This window comes from Myotis lucifugus, unplaced genomic scaffold (assembly GCF_000147115.1).
Source record: "Myotis lucifugus unplaced genomic scaffold, Myoluc2.0 scaffold_12, whole genome shotgun sequence".
NCBI classification, from domain to species: domain Eukaryota; kingdom Metazoa; phylum Chordata; class Mammalia; order Chiroptera; family Vespertilionidae; genus Myotis; species Myotis lucifugus.
The window spans coordinates 6,006,607-6,021,070 of NW_005871060.1; the positions used below are offsets into that span (position 1 = coordinate 6,006,607).

The 14,464-nt window shown below is 38.3% G+C and overlaps 1 protein-coding gene across 12 annotated transcripts in view; it reads right to left on the reverse strand.

The window, feature by feature from the left end:
- The window catches only part of WDFY3 (WD repeat and FYVE domain containing 3), a 246,985-nt gene that overhangs the window by 24,974 nt on the left and 207,547 nt on the right, over positions 1 to 14,464 (reverse strand). For 11 of the 12 annotated variants that reach the window (XR_002828161.1, XM_023750385.1, XM_023750389.1 and 8 more), the window contains 7 exons: positions 14,058 to 14,143; positions 12,223 to 12,303; positions 9,466 to 9,520; positions 9,083 to 9,202; positions 7,048 to 7,165; positions 5,762 to 5,868; positions 3,984 to 4,137 (listed from right to left, as the gene is read on the reverse strand). Coding sequence is in view for 11 of the 12 variants with exons in the window: in XM_023750385.1 (XP_023606153.1) it covers positions 3,984 to 4,137; positions 5,762 to 5,868; positions 7,048 to 7,165; positions 9,083 to 9,202; positions 9,466 to 9,520; positions 12,223 to 12,303; positions 14,058 to 14,143 (721 nt within the window). In the remaining variant the exon portion in view is untranslated. The remainder of the gene's footprint in view (positions 1 to 3,983; positions 4,138 to 5,761; positions 5,869 to 7,047; positions 7,166 to 9,082; positions 9,203 to 9,465; positions 9,521 to 12,222; positions 12,304 to 14,057; positions 14,144 to 14,464) is intronic. The other variant, XM_023750392.1, reaches the window with a different exon arrangement.

The window sequence follows — 14,464 nt, forward strand, 5'->3', positions numbered from 1 at the left end:
TATAATCGTTATTTAATCAGCACTATCTGCAGTTTTTTAACTTAAAGGGAACAGGTCTATCGAAAACACTTGGTTTATCTAATCCTGCCTCTGAAGCGCCCCTCCAAGTACTTCCAGGGTGTGAGGACAAGAAGACCAGGAGTGAATGTCTCTCATTCCAGAAGTAGGGAAAAACTCCAGTGATTTTTCTTTTAAACTATTTACCATCTTTTCTGGGCAAAGGGGTAAACATATTCTATTGCTTTCTTTTTATGGGAGTGAAATTCACATAGCATAAAATTAACTATTTTAAGGTGAACAACTCAGTGGCATTTAGTACGTTTACGATGTTGTGCAATCATAACCTCCCTAGTCCCAAAACATTTTCATCACCCCAAAAAGAAACTTTGTACCCATAAAGCAGTTGTTTCCATTTCTCTCACCGCGTCCCTGGAAACCACCTACTCAGGATATTCCACATATATGGAATCACACATTATGTGACCTTCTGTGTCTGGCTTCTCTCACTTAGCCTAACGTTCTGAGGTTCATCCATGTTGCAGCATTTATTGATACTTCATACTCTATGACTGAATAATATTCTATTATATGTATACTAGAGGCCCAATGCACAAAAATTTGCTCAGCCCGGTCTGTGCCCCCTCGAAGTCTGGGACCCATCGGGGAATGACCACCTGCTGGCTTAGGCCCGCTCCCTGGGGGATTGGGCCTAAGCTGGCAGTCAGACATCCCTCTGGCAGCCCAGGAGCCCTCGGGGGATGTCCACTTGCCAGCGGGGAGCAGGCCTAAGCTGCAGTTGAACATCCTTAGCGCTGCTGAGGTGGGAGAGGCTCCCACCACCACTGCTGTACTGGCAACCGTCAGCCTGTCTTGTAGCTGAGCAGAGCTCCTGTGGGAGCACACTGATCACCAGGGGGCAGCTCCTGCATTGAGCATCTGCCCCCTGGTGGTCAGTGTGTGTCATAGTTACCAGTCATTCCGCTGTTAGGGTCAATTTGAATATTACCCTTTTATTATATAGGAGTGCTTGGCCAGCCTGGGTGAGGAGTAATGGCTGTTTGCAGGCTGGCCACAGCCCCTTCAGGGTGGGGGGTCCTGCTGGGGTGCCTGGCCAGTCTGGGTGAGGAGCTGAGAGCTGTTTTCAGGCTGGCTAAGCCCCCCAGTGGGGACCCTTACCCCATGAGAGTGTGGCCAGCCTGAGTGAGGGGCTGATGGCTGTTTGCAGGCTGGCCACTGCCCCCAGCCACCCAAGCTCCCAGTGGAGGCTGACTGGAAGCAGGTATCTGGGATTTATTTGTCTTCTATAACTGAAACTTTGTTGCCATGAGCGGAGGCCACAGCCAGCTCAGAGCAGGCAGGAAGTTTGGCTTCCTTCATCGCCTGGGCAATAAAGCCTCCTGCTTGCTCCAGCTCCATGGCTGCCGGCCACCATCTTGGTTGGGTTAATTTGCATATAGTCGCTCTAATTGGCTGGTGGGTGTGACTTAGGGCATAGCGAAGGCACGGTCAATTAGCATCTTTGTCTTTTATTAGTGTAGACGAGGCCCGGTGCATGGGTTTGTGCACCGGTGGGGTCCCTTGGCCAGGCCTGTGGGGAATGGGCCAAAACCGGCTCTCCGACTTTCCCCGTGGGGTCCCGGATTGCGAGAGGGCGGTTTTCGGGTGATGCACCCTGGAATCAGGCTCCCCCTTCTCTGGTTCCAGGTGCGTCACCTGAGAACCGCAGCTGCCAAATCACTGCAGCTCAGCAGCTCCAGTGTTGAGCGTCTGCCCCCTGGTAATCATTGCGCATCATAGCTACTGGTCGGACAGTTGAACGGTCACTTAGGCTTTTATATATATAGATAGAATCCACAATTTGTTTATTCACTGATAGATATGTGGGCTGTTTCTACCATTTGGATATTATAGGCAGTGCCTCTTTGAACATGAGGGTACATGCACTTGATGCCCTGTTCTAGTTCTGTGAGACATATACCTAGAAGTGGAATTGCTGGGTCATATGGTAATTCTGTTTAAATTTTTGAGAAACTTCCACACTGCTTCCCACAGAGGCTGAACTATTTTACATTCCCATAAGCAACGGACAAGGTTCTAATTTCTCCACAGTCCTTGATGTTTTCTGTTAATGTGCATTTTTGTTTTTTACATTACAAGCCATATTTAAATGTACAGTGGCACCTCACTGTGGTTTTGATTTGCATTTCCCTAATGACTACTGATAATGAACATCTTTCATGTGCTTATTGGGCATTTGACTAATTTCTATTCAGGTCCTTTGCCCATTTTAAAATTGAATTGTTCATCTTTTTGTTGTTGAACAGTAAGAGTTCTTCATATTTTGGGCACTAGGCCCTTATAAGACACATCGTTTTCTTTGTGAAGGTTTTCTTTTCACTTTCTGCATAATGTCCTTGAATGCAGAAAGTTTTGAATTTTGATCAATTTCAATTCTCTTTTGTTGTTGTTGCTTGTGCTTTTGATATCCGATCTAAGAATCCATTGCCTAATACAAAATCGTTAAGATTTAACCCTATGCTTTTCTCTTACAGTTTTATGGCTATAGGTCTTACAAGCAAATAGTGCTTTATGTAGTCTGCGATTTCATGGAAGAAAGGTGATTTCTTATGAAGGTGAGTGTGACAGAGTCACACGGTCCTTCTTTTATTATTCACGTGAAAGTGGAGCATTTGGCTGGGTTTCTAAGTAGTCTGGCTAAAACATTTTTGCAACACAGACTATTATAATGGATCCAGTGTTTCTGAAAGATCTAGGGTATCTCTTTCTGTACCTTTCCATATTTGTGTCTTGGAAAGTGATGTCCCTAGGGAAGACAGTCCTTTTCCGAAGGAGAACTATAAGTAAACCTAATATAACACTAATGTGTAGCCATATGCAAATGCTGTGTACACATCAGTTGTTTTTCCTTATTTACTATCCATTCTATTCCTTCCAGTAACCATCACTCCCTCCAACTCCAAGTCCTAGAACTTGGTGTCTTTAGCTACTCATGGGTGAGCTCCAGGACCAATCAGAAGTAATGAGACTCAACTTCAGGACTTGTGCTGGGGCTACTCAGAGAGTCATATTATCTTTTCCATTGGACCTGGAGCTATAATTTCACAAAGTTAGGACTGCTGATGGATAAATTAAGTTAAAATTGTCTTTAAAAAAAATCACTCAAATAATTAGATATGAATAGCTTCCTGAATTTTCTGTTAATGAAATATTTTGAGGTAGTATAGTAATGACTTATATGTTGAACTCTTAAATACAGTATAAAGTAGAAGGTATAAAAAATATAAAACAGAAGAATATCTGGCAGAAATATCCTACAGTGGAAACAATGGAATTATTATATGTTTTAAAAGAAATAACCAGAAACATAGATCAGCAAACTGTGTTCCAAGAAACTGTAACCAAAGTCAAATCAATTTCCTGTAGCTCTTAGATAATACACGGGGAGCAGAGCATTGATGAAATTTCTCTCCTTTTTATAAATGTTGATTTGGTCCTGTTTTTCTAGAAATCAGTACCCTAGCAGGATAAGAAAAGGAATTTACTTACAGTTATTATGAAATTCTAACTTTAAAACATATTACATGTAAGCTGAGAATGCCTCAAGCAATACATAAGATTTAAATAATACATGAAAATTTGGATACACCACTCTTGGCTACTAATGGGTTTCAATTGTAATAATTCTCAAATAAATTTTTACCTCATGTCTGTTTTCATTGATATAACAATGTTCTGACCAGTAAATGTAATCTGTGTCAATTTATAAACGTTTCCCAGACTCTAGGTTTGAAACAGCCATTTTTCTTTTTCTACTTAATCGCAGACACCCAATTACAGTCAACGTGGCAGCTGAACCACAGTGCCATCTCCTCAGTGTGTACTGCAGTCTTTAGAAAAGTGACTTATTTTTACCAATGTCTTCCTGGATGACATTTCTAAAACAGTGCCACCGCTCTACGTACCCAGATCAAAGTTGTTGGAATTGAACAGGAATTCTGGTAAGTAAAAAAATTCTGGGATCAGTTCTTTCACGTCTGCCATGTTGTGCTTTGATGCTGAGTACCAGGCCTCCCGCACACTGTGAAACATCCGGTCAGCCAGGTCAAAGTGGCCTCCCTGTGGGCAGAATGAGAAGGCACCTCCCTATTAGAGAAGAAGTCCCGCCTCACAGCTTCAGTCAAGCTCAAGGGCTTGAAAACCCTAAGTCGATGTTTGCTGACCTTTCCATTTCCCATCATCCTATGTCAAATACACTACATTTTAAATGATCACCCCCCAAAATTAATCTAATTAATTATTTCTGGGGTATTATTTACAAAGGGTGCTCAATGTATTTGTTTTGTAATCAAAGTGAAATCCAAATGTAAAGACTTTAAAAAGCCATTTAAAAAAATACTAGTTTTTAGAGAGAGGCAAGACAATAAGGAATACCAAGTCTTCCACATTTTGATGCTCTCTTGAAGATTATAGTCATTCACAGTTGGAGATGTTCCAGGTATATATGTGCTTGACTAATTTCACAAATAACATTACATTGAAGTTCTCATACCAATGAGAATTAAGTGGAGAACTAGGAAGGTGATCAAAAATATATAGATTGATAAGACTAATTCAAATAGAAACGGGATTTCTTTTGCCCACCAACCTCTTCCTCAATCAAGCTCGTTATGCTGTGTTTTAAGCGAACACAGAATAACCGTCTCTATGATGAAGTTCACTGTGGCCATCACACAATCTGGCCTCTAGGACTTCTCCCCACACTTACTCTGCTCCAGACACATTGGCCTCCTTGTTGTTTCTGAGGCATCTCAGGCATTACACTTGACTTGGGGCCTTGCCTGGGCTGTGCCCTTTGCCTAGAACACACTTTCACCAGACACTGGAATGATTAACTCCCTTTCCTCCTTAAAGTTTTTGTTCAGATGTTACCTTTTAAAGAAGACCTACTCTGATCGTTCCTTAAAATTGCATCGTGCCTGGCTAATGTGGGCCAGTGATTGAGCATCGGCACATACCCGGGTTGTAGGCTCAATCCCCAGTGTGAGGCATGCAGGAGGCAGCTGATCAATGATTCTCTCTCATCATTGATGTTTCTATCTCTCTCTCCCTCTCCCTTCCTCTCTGAAATCAATAAAAACATATTTTTAAAAAAACTGCATTGTAACCTCCCCTGCCTCCCATTCCTGTACTTCCCATTCCCCCTTTCCCTGATCTATATTTTTCTGACAGCACTTATCACATTCTAAAACACTTGACAATATAGTTATTCATTCTGTTTGACTGGCTTCCTCAACCAAAATAGTATATAAGCTCTACACGGCAAGGCTTTTGCCTTTATTCATTAAAGTACTCCAAGCACCAGAATGCTGTCTGAATAAATGAAAGAGAATGTGGAGAAAAGCACCTATAATTAAGAAAACAGCAAATGAGCTAGACTAATGACTTTTCTTTCTTTTTTTTTTAAATGTTTGTTGAATTCAACCAATTAAGGCTGAATTCCATATGCCTGGCCAGAAAGCATATGCTACTTGCTTATTTGACTAAAGGACCTTGGCACTTGTTTATTGTAAACAAATTCTGGCTTATTCATCAATTTTGGTACAGCAAAATTTCACTTTAATTATGTTTTGATTATGGGTCCTCTTGTAAGGCAAGATAACAGTATATTTTTAAAAAGCAACAATTTTAAATAGAAAGAAGGCTTGTGCAGAATGGGACAATTCTGAATTTAGAGTTTTACCTGCAGCCGTAAGAATATCTGTGTGAAAGGCTCCATCCTCACTAGGTATGAAGCCACAATCATGGCAGATGAATAGTGGGTCCCATAGTGGTAGGCTGGAGTTTCTCCTGCTCAAAAAATTACAGCAACATTGAAAACAAAAGAGTAAACATAAAAAATAATATTAGTATTAATAGGCTTAAAAATGCTGATGACACTAAATACAGCTAGTGACACTAAATACAACTGTGACACTAAATACAGCTAGTGCTGGCGTTTGTAGCATGAAAACTTTGTGGTGACACTGTTCCCCTCACTTACATATTGGGCAGTAATGAAAAGTAAGTATAATCTGATGCCTTTCCCCTCAAACTTAGCATATCTAGCAATTCCTGTTTTGAGGCTAATTGTAATAGATAACTCTGAAGAGCAAAACATCTCCACTAAAGCAGGATATTTGACTCGCAGATACTTTTCATTAGGTTCTGGCTCTGCATCACCATATTTCCCTAAATTGTCTATGAATATTATGCAATTTTTACTACTCTTATTGGGGGGGGGGGGGGGGGGGAGGGGGGAAAGAGTCCAGCCCTGGCTTGTTTTGCTCAGTGGTTAGAGTGTCAGCCCATGCACTGAAGGGTCGTGAGTTCAATTCCCGGCCAAGGGCACATACCTGGGTTGAAGGTTTGATCCCTGGCCATGGTTGGGGCTGTGTGGGAGGTAACCAACCAATGTGTCTCTCTCACATCAATGCTTCTCTCCCTCCCTCCCTTCCCCTCTTTATAAAAATCAATGGGAAAAAAGAGTCCACATAGGGAATACTGTTAGGCTTAGTTCCCCCCGCCTTTCTTTTGCTTATTTTTGGGGCACACATGATAAACATTAAACATAATAATAAATAATAAGAAACTGAGGTGTTTCAGAAGGTAGTCAATTTTTTTATTTTTTATTTTTAATGCAAAAAGGTTCTAAAAATTGAGTCAATAAATGAAAGAGTAATTCCTAGCCTACATATGAGTCAAAGTGAAGGCACATTATGATGGGAAATTTCTGCCCTGTGCCAAACAGACATACTTTACTTAGTTTTCTGCCAGTACCTGATAGGCTACCTAAAAAATCCCTTCTAAACATGGCCATCAGTTGGCATGCAAAACCAGATTTTCTACTCTGATAGCTGTATAGATGTGTGCATATACAGAGATAATGATATATAAGCAATTTGGGAAAGATGCAAGGAGGTCAGACCACTAAATTAACGGCTTAATTTTGAAATTAGGTAAAAGTTTATGACAAGAAAAGTTACTTACCATTAGGGTCTTCCCAGTCTTTATATCGCTTCTTATATTGAGCTAATCGTTCATCTGTCTGCGCTCCCATCGGCTTCGCCAGGTTTCTAAATGTCTTGGGATTACTAAGATCGACCTCCTAAAATACAAAATAAACCTAGTTCCACATTACCATACACCCTCTATTCCCACCATTCTCATAATGGTGGCTACAGCTGACAATGGTGACTTGTAAATGTGCTAGTATCTTTCGGGTCCCACAGCAGAACTGGACTCCAAAACAATGCCATGCACCTGCTGGTCATTCACACTTTATAGAGAGGCACACGGCAGTTTGTTAAGTGGCTCGGTTTGAAGACAACTGCTTTGGAAATTAAGTGTTGACAGAGGAGGGCACTAAAGACCCATGTCTGGAGATGAGGAGGAGGAGGGAAAATCCTCTCCAGTCTTGGCAAGGACACAGCAGGAGACTGTGGACACAAAAGCTCCAATTCATCTTTATCCTCTGTCACCCACATACTAGTATCTAGAGCAGTGGTTCTCAACCTTCCTAATGCCGCGACCCTTTAATACAGTTCCTCATGTTGTGGTGACCCCCAACCATAAAATTATTTTCGTTGCTACTTCATAACTGTAATTTTGCTACTGTTATGAATCGTAATGTAAATATCTGATATGCAGGATATATTTTCATTGTTACAAATTGAACATAATTAAAGCATAGTGATTAATCACAAAAACAATATGTAATGATATATGTGTTTTCCGATGGTCTTAGGCGACCCCAGTGAAAGGGTCGTTCGACCCCCAAAGGGGTCGCGACCCACAGGTTGAGAACCACTGACCTAGAGGAACAAATCCCCTCTCTGTTCTCTTCTCCACCTCCCCTGTTTCACGCTGACCTTACTTTTGAGCATTTCCTTCATAGAGGTGACTGGAAAATTACATAAAGTAGAACACTCAGGAATTCATTCACCTCTAAAAGGCATCAGACCAGGCCAAGTGACTGTGACTGAGACGGAATCTTTCAGTCTGCCAGATTATTTTAAAGCTCATCTCTAGTTGACCTAACTCATATATTTGAAAGTAAACCTGAATTTACATCCTGAGGGTTTTAAAAGTAGAAATTTGAAATATGTACCTGTGGGATATTTAATTTGTATTCTTTTAATAGGGCATCATAACCAACCAATTTTGCCAAACTTGTACTTTAAAAGTCTTGGGCAGGAGAAATTGATCCACATTTATAAATACAAGTCAAATTAGTACATTTGTCCCCTCAAAATCTATATGCAAAATATCTCATAAATATTTTTTTGGTTAATTCAACAAACATTAAAGTGTATGCTAAGTACCAGGCATTATTGTAGAGGTTGGGAATTGAGAGACATGTAAAATAGTCTTTGTGCTCAAGGACCTCACAATCAAGTAGGGTCAAACACAAATCATGATTATAACAAGACACAGCTTCAGGACAGTGATACCCGCATGTGTCCTGCAGGGTGGAATGGAGCTAGCCAGGTGAATGTGTAATGGGAGAGAAGGTGTGCAAGAGCACTGGGAGAACTCCACACTAGGAGTATAGCGTGTGCAGAGCAATTGAAAGACGTCAAGGAGATGGACAGGTAGCCCAAATAGCAATCCTGGGACCACACAAAGGACAGATTCCTAGGAGTTACTTTGTAAAGGGCACAGTACTGAGGCTTTTAAATTCTCTCCAAATCGTGATGATGATTCACTGAGTCCTTTTAAACAGAGGGATGACTCAAGTAGATTTCTGTTTCTGACAATGGCCACAGTGCAGAGAGCAGAGAGACATCCACCAGTGGATACAAATTAATTAGCACTTAAGGAAACCAAACAGAGGTTATGAATAAATACCCAAGAAGTTGGTCAATTATCCACATTCTGTACAAGTCCAATCTAAAGCTCTTCTCATCTTCTTGGAATAAGTGCCTGCTGAGAACTTTAAACTATAAAACATCTAAGCCATTGCAGTATCTCTTAATTACTTTTGAAAATGTTTTCCACTTACACAAAATGACTCGAGATTTACCTCTGAGTCGTAATCTGCAAGGATCCAAGGAAACACAGGATATTGCATGAGGTCATTGTATGATCTGCCAGCCAAAGTGTTCAAGTGCATCAAATACTGGAAGTTGCTGATTTCACCTCTCTTGGGAAAGAGAGATAAGGGTTCATTTTAGAGCAATCGATTACATTCACTATGTTCACTTTTTAAAATGTTATATGCAAAATGAGGTAAAGAACAATTTCTTATAGATTTCAGAACATCAAAACTTTTTCTAAAAAGAACAAAAATAAGACATTTTTTCTATGGTACTTATTTTAAGGGTTATTAAAGTGCCTTTTTAGCTGTATGACTTGCACCATCCAACTATAAATTACAAAGGAAGCTTCCGTTTTCATTAAGCTTACCTCCCATCTCTGGGTGACAGACTTCTCTCCAACCAAAGTACTAAGCAACCCAGACCTGAAATCAATAAATAATTACACTGTAGACAAAAGAATTTTAAATGACTAATTTAGAGTTGACAATTTTAAGTCACCTGGTCCAAGAATTTTTCAGACTATGGAGGACCTATTAGAGGGTCATAAATCAGTTTCATCTTCTTAAAAATAAAATAACATGGAATTGAATGGAAGAACACAGAACATTGGGAGTCATCACATATAGTAATGAAAGTATTTTCAGTGAATTTTGTCTTAGCTTTTCTACCTCAGTTTGTGTGTTGTGGGATACAATGTAGAATATATTTTTTACTGTGGGTAATGGCAAAGAGTTTTAAAAACAATTATCTAGTACAACCTTCTGCCTTTTCCAATAATCACTATGTAAAAGGATGTAAAGACATTATGTTGGAATAATAAATAATACACAATATTTTGTACATAGTAGGTACACAGCATATTTTCTAAAAGAGATGTTGAAAGTGAATGAGAATATAAATTATTTTGACAGGAAAGTCACTGCTGTTCAGGTTATTTAAAATTGTGGAGATTTTTTGATAGCAGCCTTTTCTAGAATGCTATAAAATCCTTATTTAAAAAATTTTTTTTTATTGATTTCAGAGAGGAAGGAAGAGGGAGAGAGAAGACAGAAACATCAATGATGAGAAAGAATCATTGATTGCCACCCACTGGGGATTGAGCTTGGGGGCAACCAGGCATGTGCTTTGACCAGGAATTGAACTGTGACCTCCTAGTTCACAGGTTGATGCTCAACCACCGAGCCACACAGGCTGGGCTAAAATCCTTCTTTAGGTTTACCAACTTTATAAAACTGATAATTATATTTTGAAGATTGCAAAGTGGCCGTTAAACCAGAAAGCAAACACTTAACTATGCATTTTATTGACTGAAAGGAAATTAATAGATTCAGCTCAATGGCATAGATACCACTTTCCATTTATACTTATAAATTCTTCTTCCCATTAGGAAAACTGAATGTATAGGATGCTCTCCCTGGAAAAAGAGCTATGATCACTCCTCAACCTTATAAGAAAGGGAACAACTGGAAAGAAGATTAAAGTTGGAAATGAATGTCTGCTTCTTGCCTTTGAGCTTTTAGAAGTTTTTCAAGAACTGCCAATTCAGCACAAAAAGTAGCAAGAACAATGAAAATAGCAAGTTGAAGATGATCAGGGCAGATCAAAGTACTAGCGATTTGATTATACGTAGAAAAAGGCTGGATGTGCTGTAGGGGAGCCTTTCACTTCCTGTTTTTATATTAACAACACACATGATTAGGAGCAAAACATGCTTCTGAGGCTAATAAAAACATGTAGTTAGCATTTATATTTGCTAAATCTTGGCTAAAGAAAAATAAAAGCAACAACCTAAAAAGAAATACATGAATTTAATATATTTAGATATACACAGACTGGACTCAAATTTTATTTACAAATTACATAATCTCCAGTAGTTTTAAGTCATTTTTTTTGCAGGTTGTAATAATTAATTTGTAGCCCTGCTTCTCTTCCAGTGGATTATAAAGGACCACAGTTCTGAGTGACTATGAATGGAGCTGGGTGTGTGGATTCTTAAAGTATCTACATCATCCAGAAGGACTTCTAAGAGTAAAAGCAGCTGAAAAGAGCACAAGGAAGCACTGATAGGTGTGAACACATAAAAACAGAAGTTTTACTTTAAATGTGAAAAAACAAAATCAAGAGGAAGCCTGCGCAATTTGCGAAAAATATGACAAACATAGGAGTAATAATACATTATTATTGAAAAATCCCATAAAAATTGATAAAAACTCAAGAGAAGAGAGAGGTTAACTATTTAAACTACTGTGGTGGTCATTTCACAATATATATAAATATCAAATCATTATATTGTATACCTGAAACGAATATAATGTTATATGTCAATTATACCTCAATTTAAAGAAAAAAATCAAACCACCACCACCACCAACCTCAGAAAAAAAATGGGCAAAAGTTATAGATAATCCCCAAATGATGATTTTAAGTGGCTGACATTTACCGAGCTCTAGCACTAATAATAAAAGACATACTCATTTAAAATCTGAAAAAACCACTTTATGAAATTGGTAAAAAACATAAAGAGTTGAGAAGCATCTTATGGAGACAACTAAACTTATCCACAAATGATGGAATACAAACGTGCATATTTTTATGGAAATTAAGTTAGTTTTGTGTATCAAAAGCCTTCAAATTCATTCCCTTTATTTTATTGAGAGGACTTTACCCTAAAAAAAATAATCAGGAATCACACTTGCATTATCATTAGAAGGGAACATGATAAAAATGAAATATCCACAAGTAAAAGAATGTTTTATACATATGTTGAATAGGTAGCAAATAAAAGTAATGTTTGTGAAGAATTTTTTTAAAGCAGGGGAAACCATTACATATAACACTGAATGGAAGAAGCAAAACAGAAATCTGTATAGTATGAACTTAATTATGTATATAGGAATATATGCATGCTTAAAAGACTCCAAGAAAACTGATCAAAATGGGAGCACTGATTTGACCTGAGTGGTCATGCACACATTTTCTTTTTTCCTTCTAGTTTTCAGTAATCAAACAATTTTGTGCAACCACCAGGAAGAGAAAACACTCATCTGAAATATTAAATAATGCTGTCCAGATACAAACATTGTAATTTCACTATTAAATTATAATGCAAGAAGCAAACACCTACCCCTGCTCCACACTTGTGTTTGGTCTTTGCCCAGACACAGACTCGGAACTGTCAGTTAGAGATGGAACTACAGCCAAAAACCTGGAAAATTTAAAAATAGCATAAAATTGAAAGTGAAGTCTCAGTCAGGATCTAATGAGAGCTTGAGAAAGGACGGATGATTCATTTACATCTTGTTTCATTTACTCCTCCGTTTCCCAATAAATGGCAGGCAGCGGGAACAAATAGAACACTGTTAGGATAAGATGGTCGCTTCCGCAGCCAAATAATAAAGGCCCACAGCAAAATCAATAATTTGGCCTTTTACATATGCTGCCATGTTGCAGGAAGCAAAGGCCTTATGTGCAGCATGGATTCACAGGAATTGAGTCAACTTAATGAAGTCCTAGAGAGTGATTAACAGCTAAGTATGCACATGACAGCAAGTAATCCTGATAGCTAAAATGATAGAACAGACACAGCACTAAATAAATGAAGACCCAAACAAGGTAAGGAACTTTATGTGATAATCTTATACTTTTTTTCAGAGTTGCTTACAATGTCAACATACATTTCTTAAAGGCAAAGAGAATTATGTGGAAATTCTTGGAATGAATGCAGACCTTGAATGTGGCACAGACACAGAAATGTCTCACAGAAAGAAGAATTCATCTCCTTGTAATGGTTTCCAGTTATGAAGAGCAAATAATTTCCTAGCGCTGAAAACAATAGCACCCTTAGAGATTAACAAGGTAGATAACTGAAATTTCAGTCACTTTAACTTAGCGCTTCCCATACGTGAAGGGGGTTCTGATTTACCAACCAACACTCACAACCACTGCACCTGAAGACCCGCCCTCATTCCCAGGTGCTCACTGCTAACTAACATTACTGTACTGCAACGATTAGCAATGCTGTTTGACATTCGTTGTTCCTCATGGAATGACTTGAAACAGAAAGCTTCCCTTACTAGAGGGCCTGCAGGATCTATACCACCCTTCAAAGAGTAAGAGGTCTCTCCTATCTATGATCAGTGCATAAAGCCTCATTATTCATACATCCAACAGAAATATCTTCAAATGCCATGGATATGTACTTTGAGGTTTTTAAAGTAAATTTGAAATATATTTTTATCCAAAATAAAATAGGGTTATATTAGAGTAGGTGCTTTACTTGTACTACTTTTCCAATGGTGAAGGTATCCAACGTCCCTTCCAAGACCAGAGAAAGTCTCATATGAGTATAATTTCTAAGGAAACTTGGTCTCTCTGTTCAATATGAAGAAAGCCTATTTGGAACCTGAAGTATTATTTTTGAAGCTACACTTCACCATCTTTTTACATTTAGAGATGCAGGACTTAGTGATGAAAGTGGTTTTGAATGATAACTATACGTTACCAGAAGAAAAAATGGCATTTCAAAATAAAATAGCATCATTATAAAAGCTAGTTAGAACAGTGGTTCTCAACCTTCCTAATGCCGCGACCCTTTAATACAGTTCCTCATGTTGTGCTGACCCCCAATTTCATTGTTACAAATTGAACATAATTAAAGCATAGTGATTAATCACAAGAACAATATGTAATTATATATGTGTTTTCCGAAGGTCTTAGGCGACCCCTGTGAAAGGGTCATTCGACCCCCAAAGGGGTCGCGACCCACAGGTTGAGAACCGCTGAGTTAGAAGAATCATGTTTAAAGAGGTTGGCAAAAGTGAAACAAATATTTTCCTCAAAGAAATTAATTCACTGATCTAAATTCTAGATTTTTAAAAACTAGCTACTAGTAAACTGGTACTAGTTTCCCTTCTATCTCTTCCCATGATAGCGTTATCAAGTATTCCTAATAAGCAATACCTTTGATAGACTTTATTTCTAATTCCTTTCTGAAAAGCAAGGAGGTAATTCCGTCCATCTCCAGAGAAAACTTCCACAGCAATAGGCTGAAATGATCAGAGAAAAAAAAGACATAGAGAAAAACACAAATAAGGTTACATATTAACTTTTTCCACTATCAATTTCTACGAATTTGAAAAAGTTAACCCATTGAAGAACACTTCATAAATTCCCAGCAGATTCAATTACAAAGTAAACAGAGCTAATTTGTTTCAAACGTGTTCTCAAATTTTTTTCTAAAATATTTCATAATAGAATGGTAAAATAAAATAATCAAAAAGTTATAATTTTGTAAAATTATAAGGAAGATGTAATTTTTATATTAAAAGGCAATTATAATTTGACTTGGATAGCTATAGATAAGGATG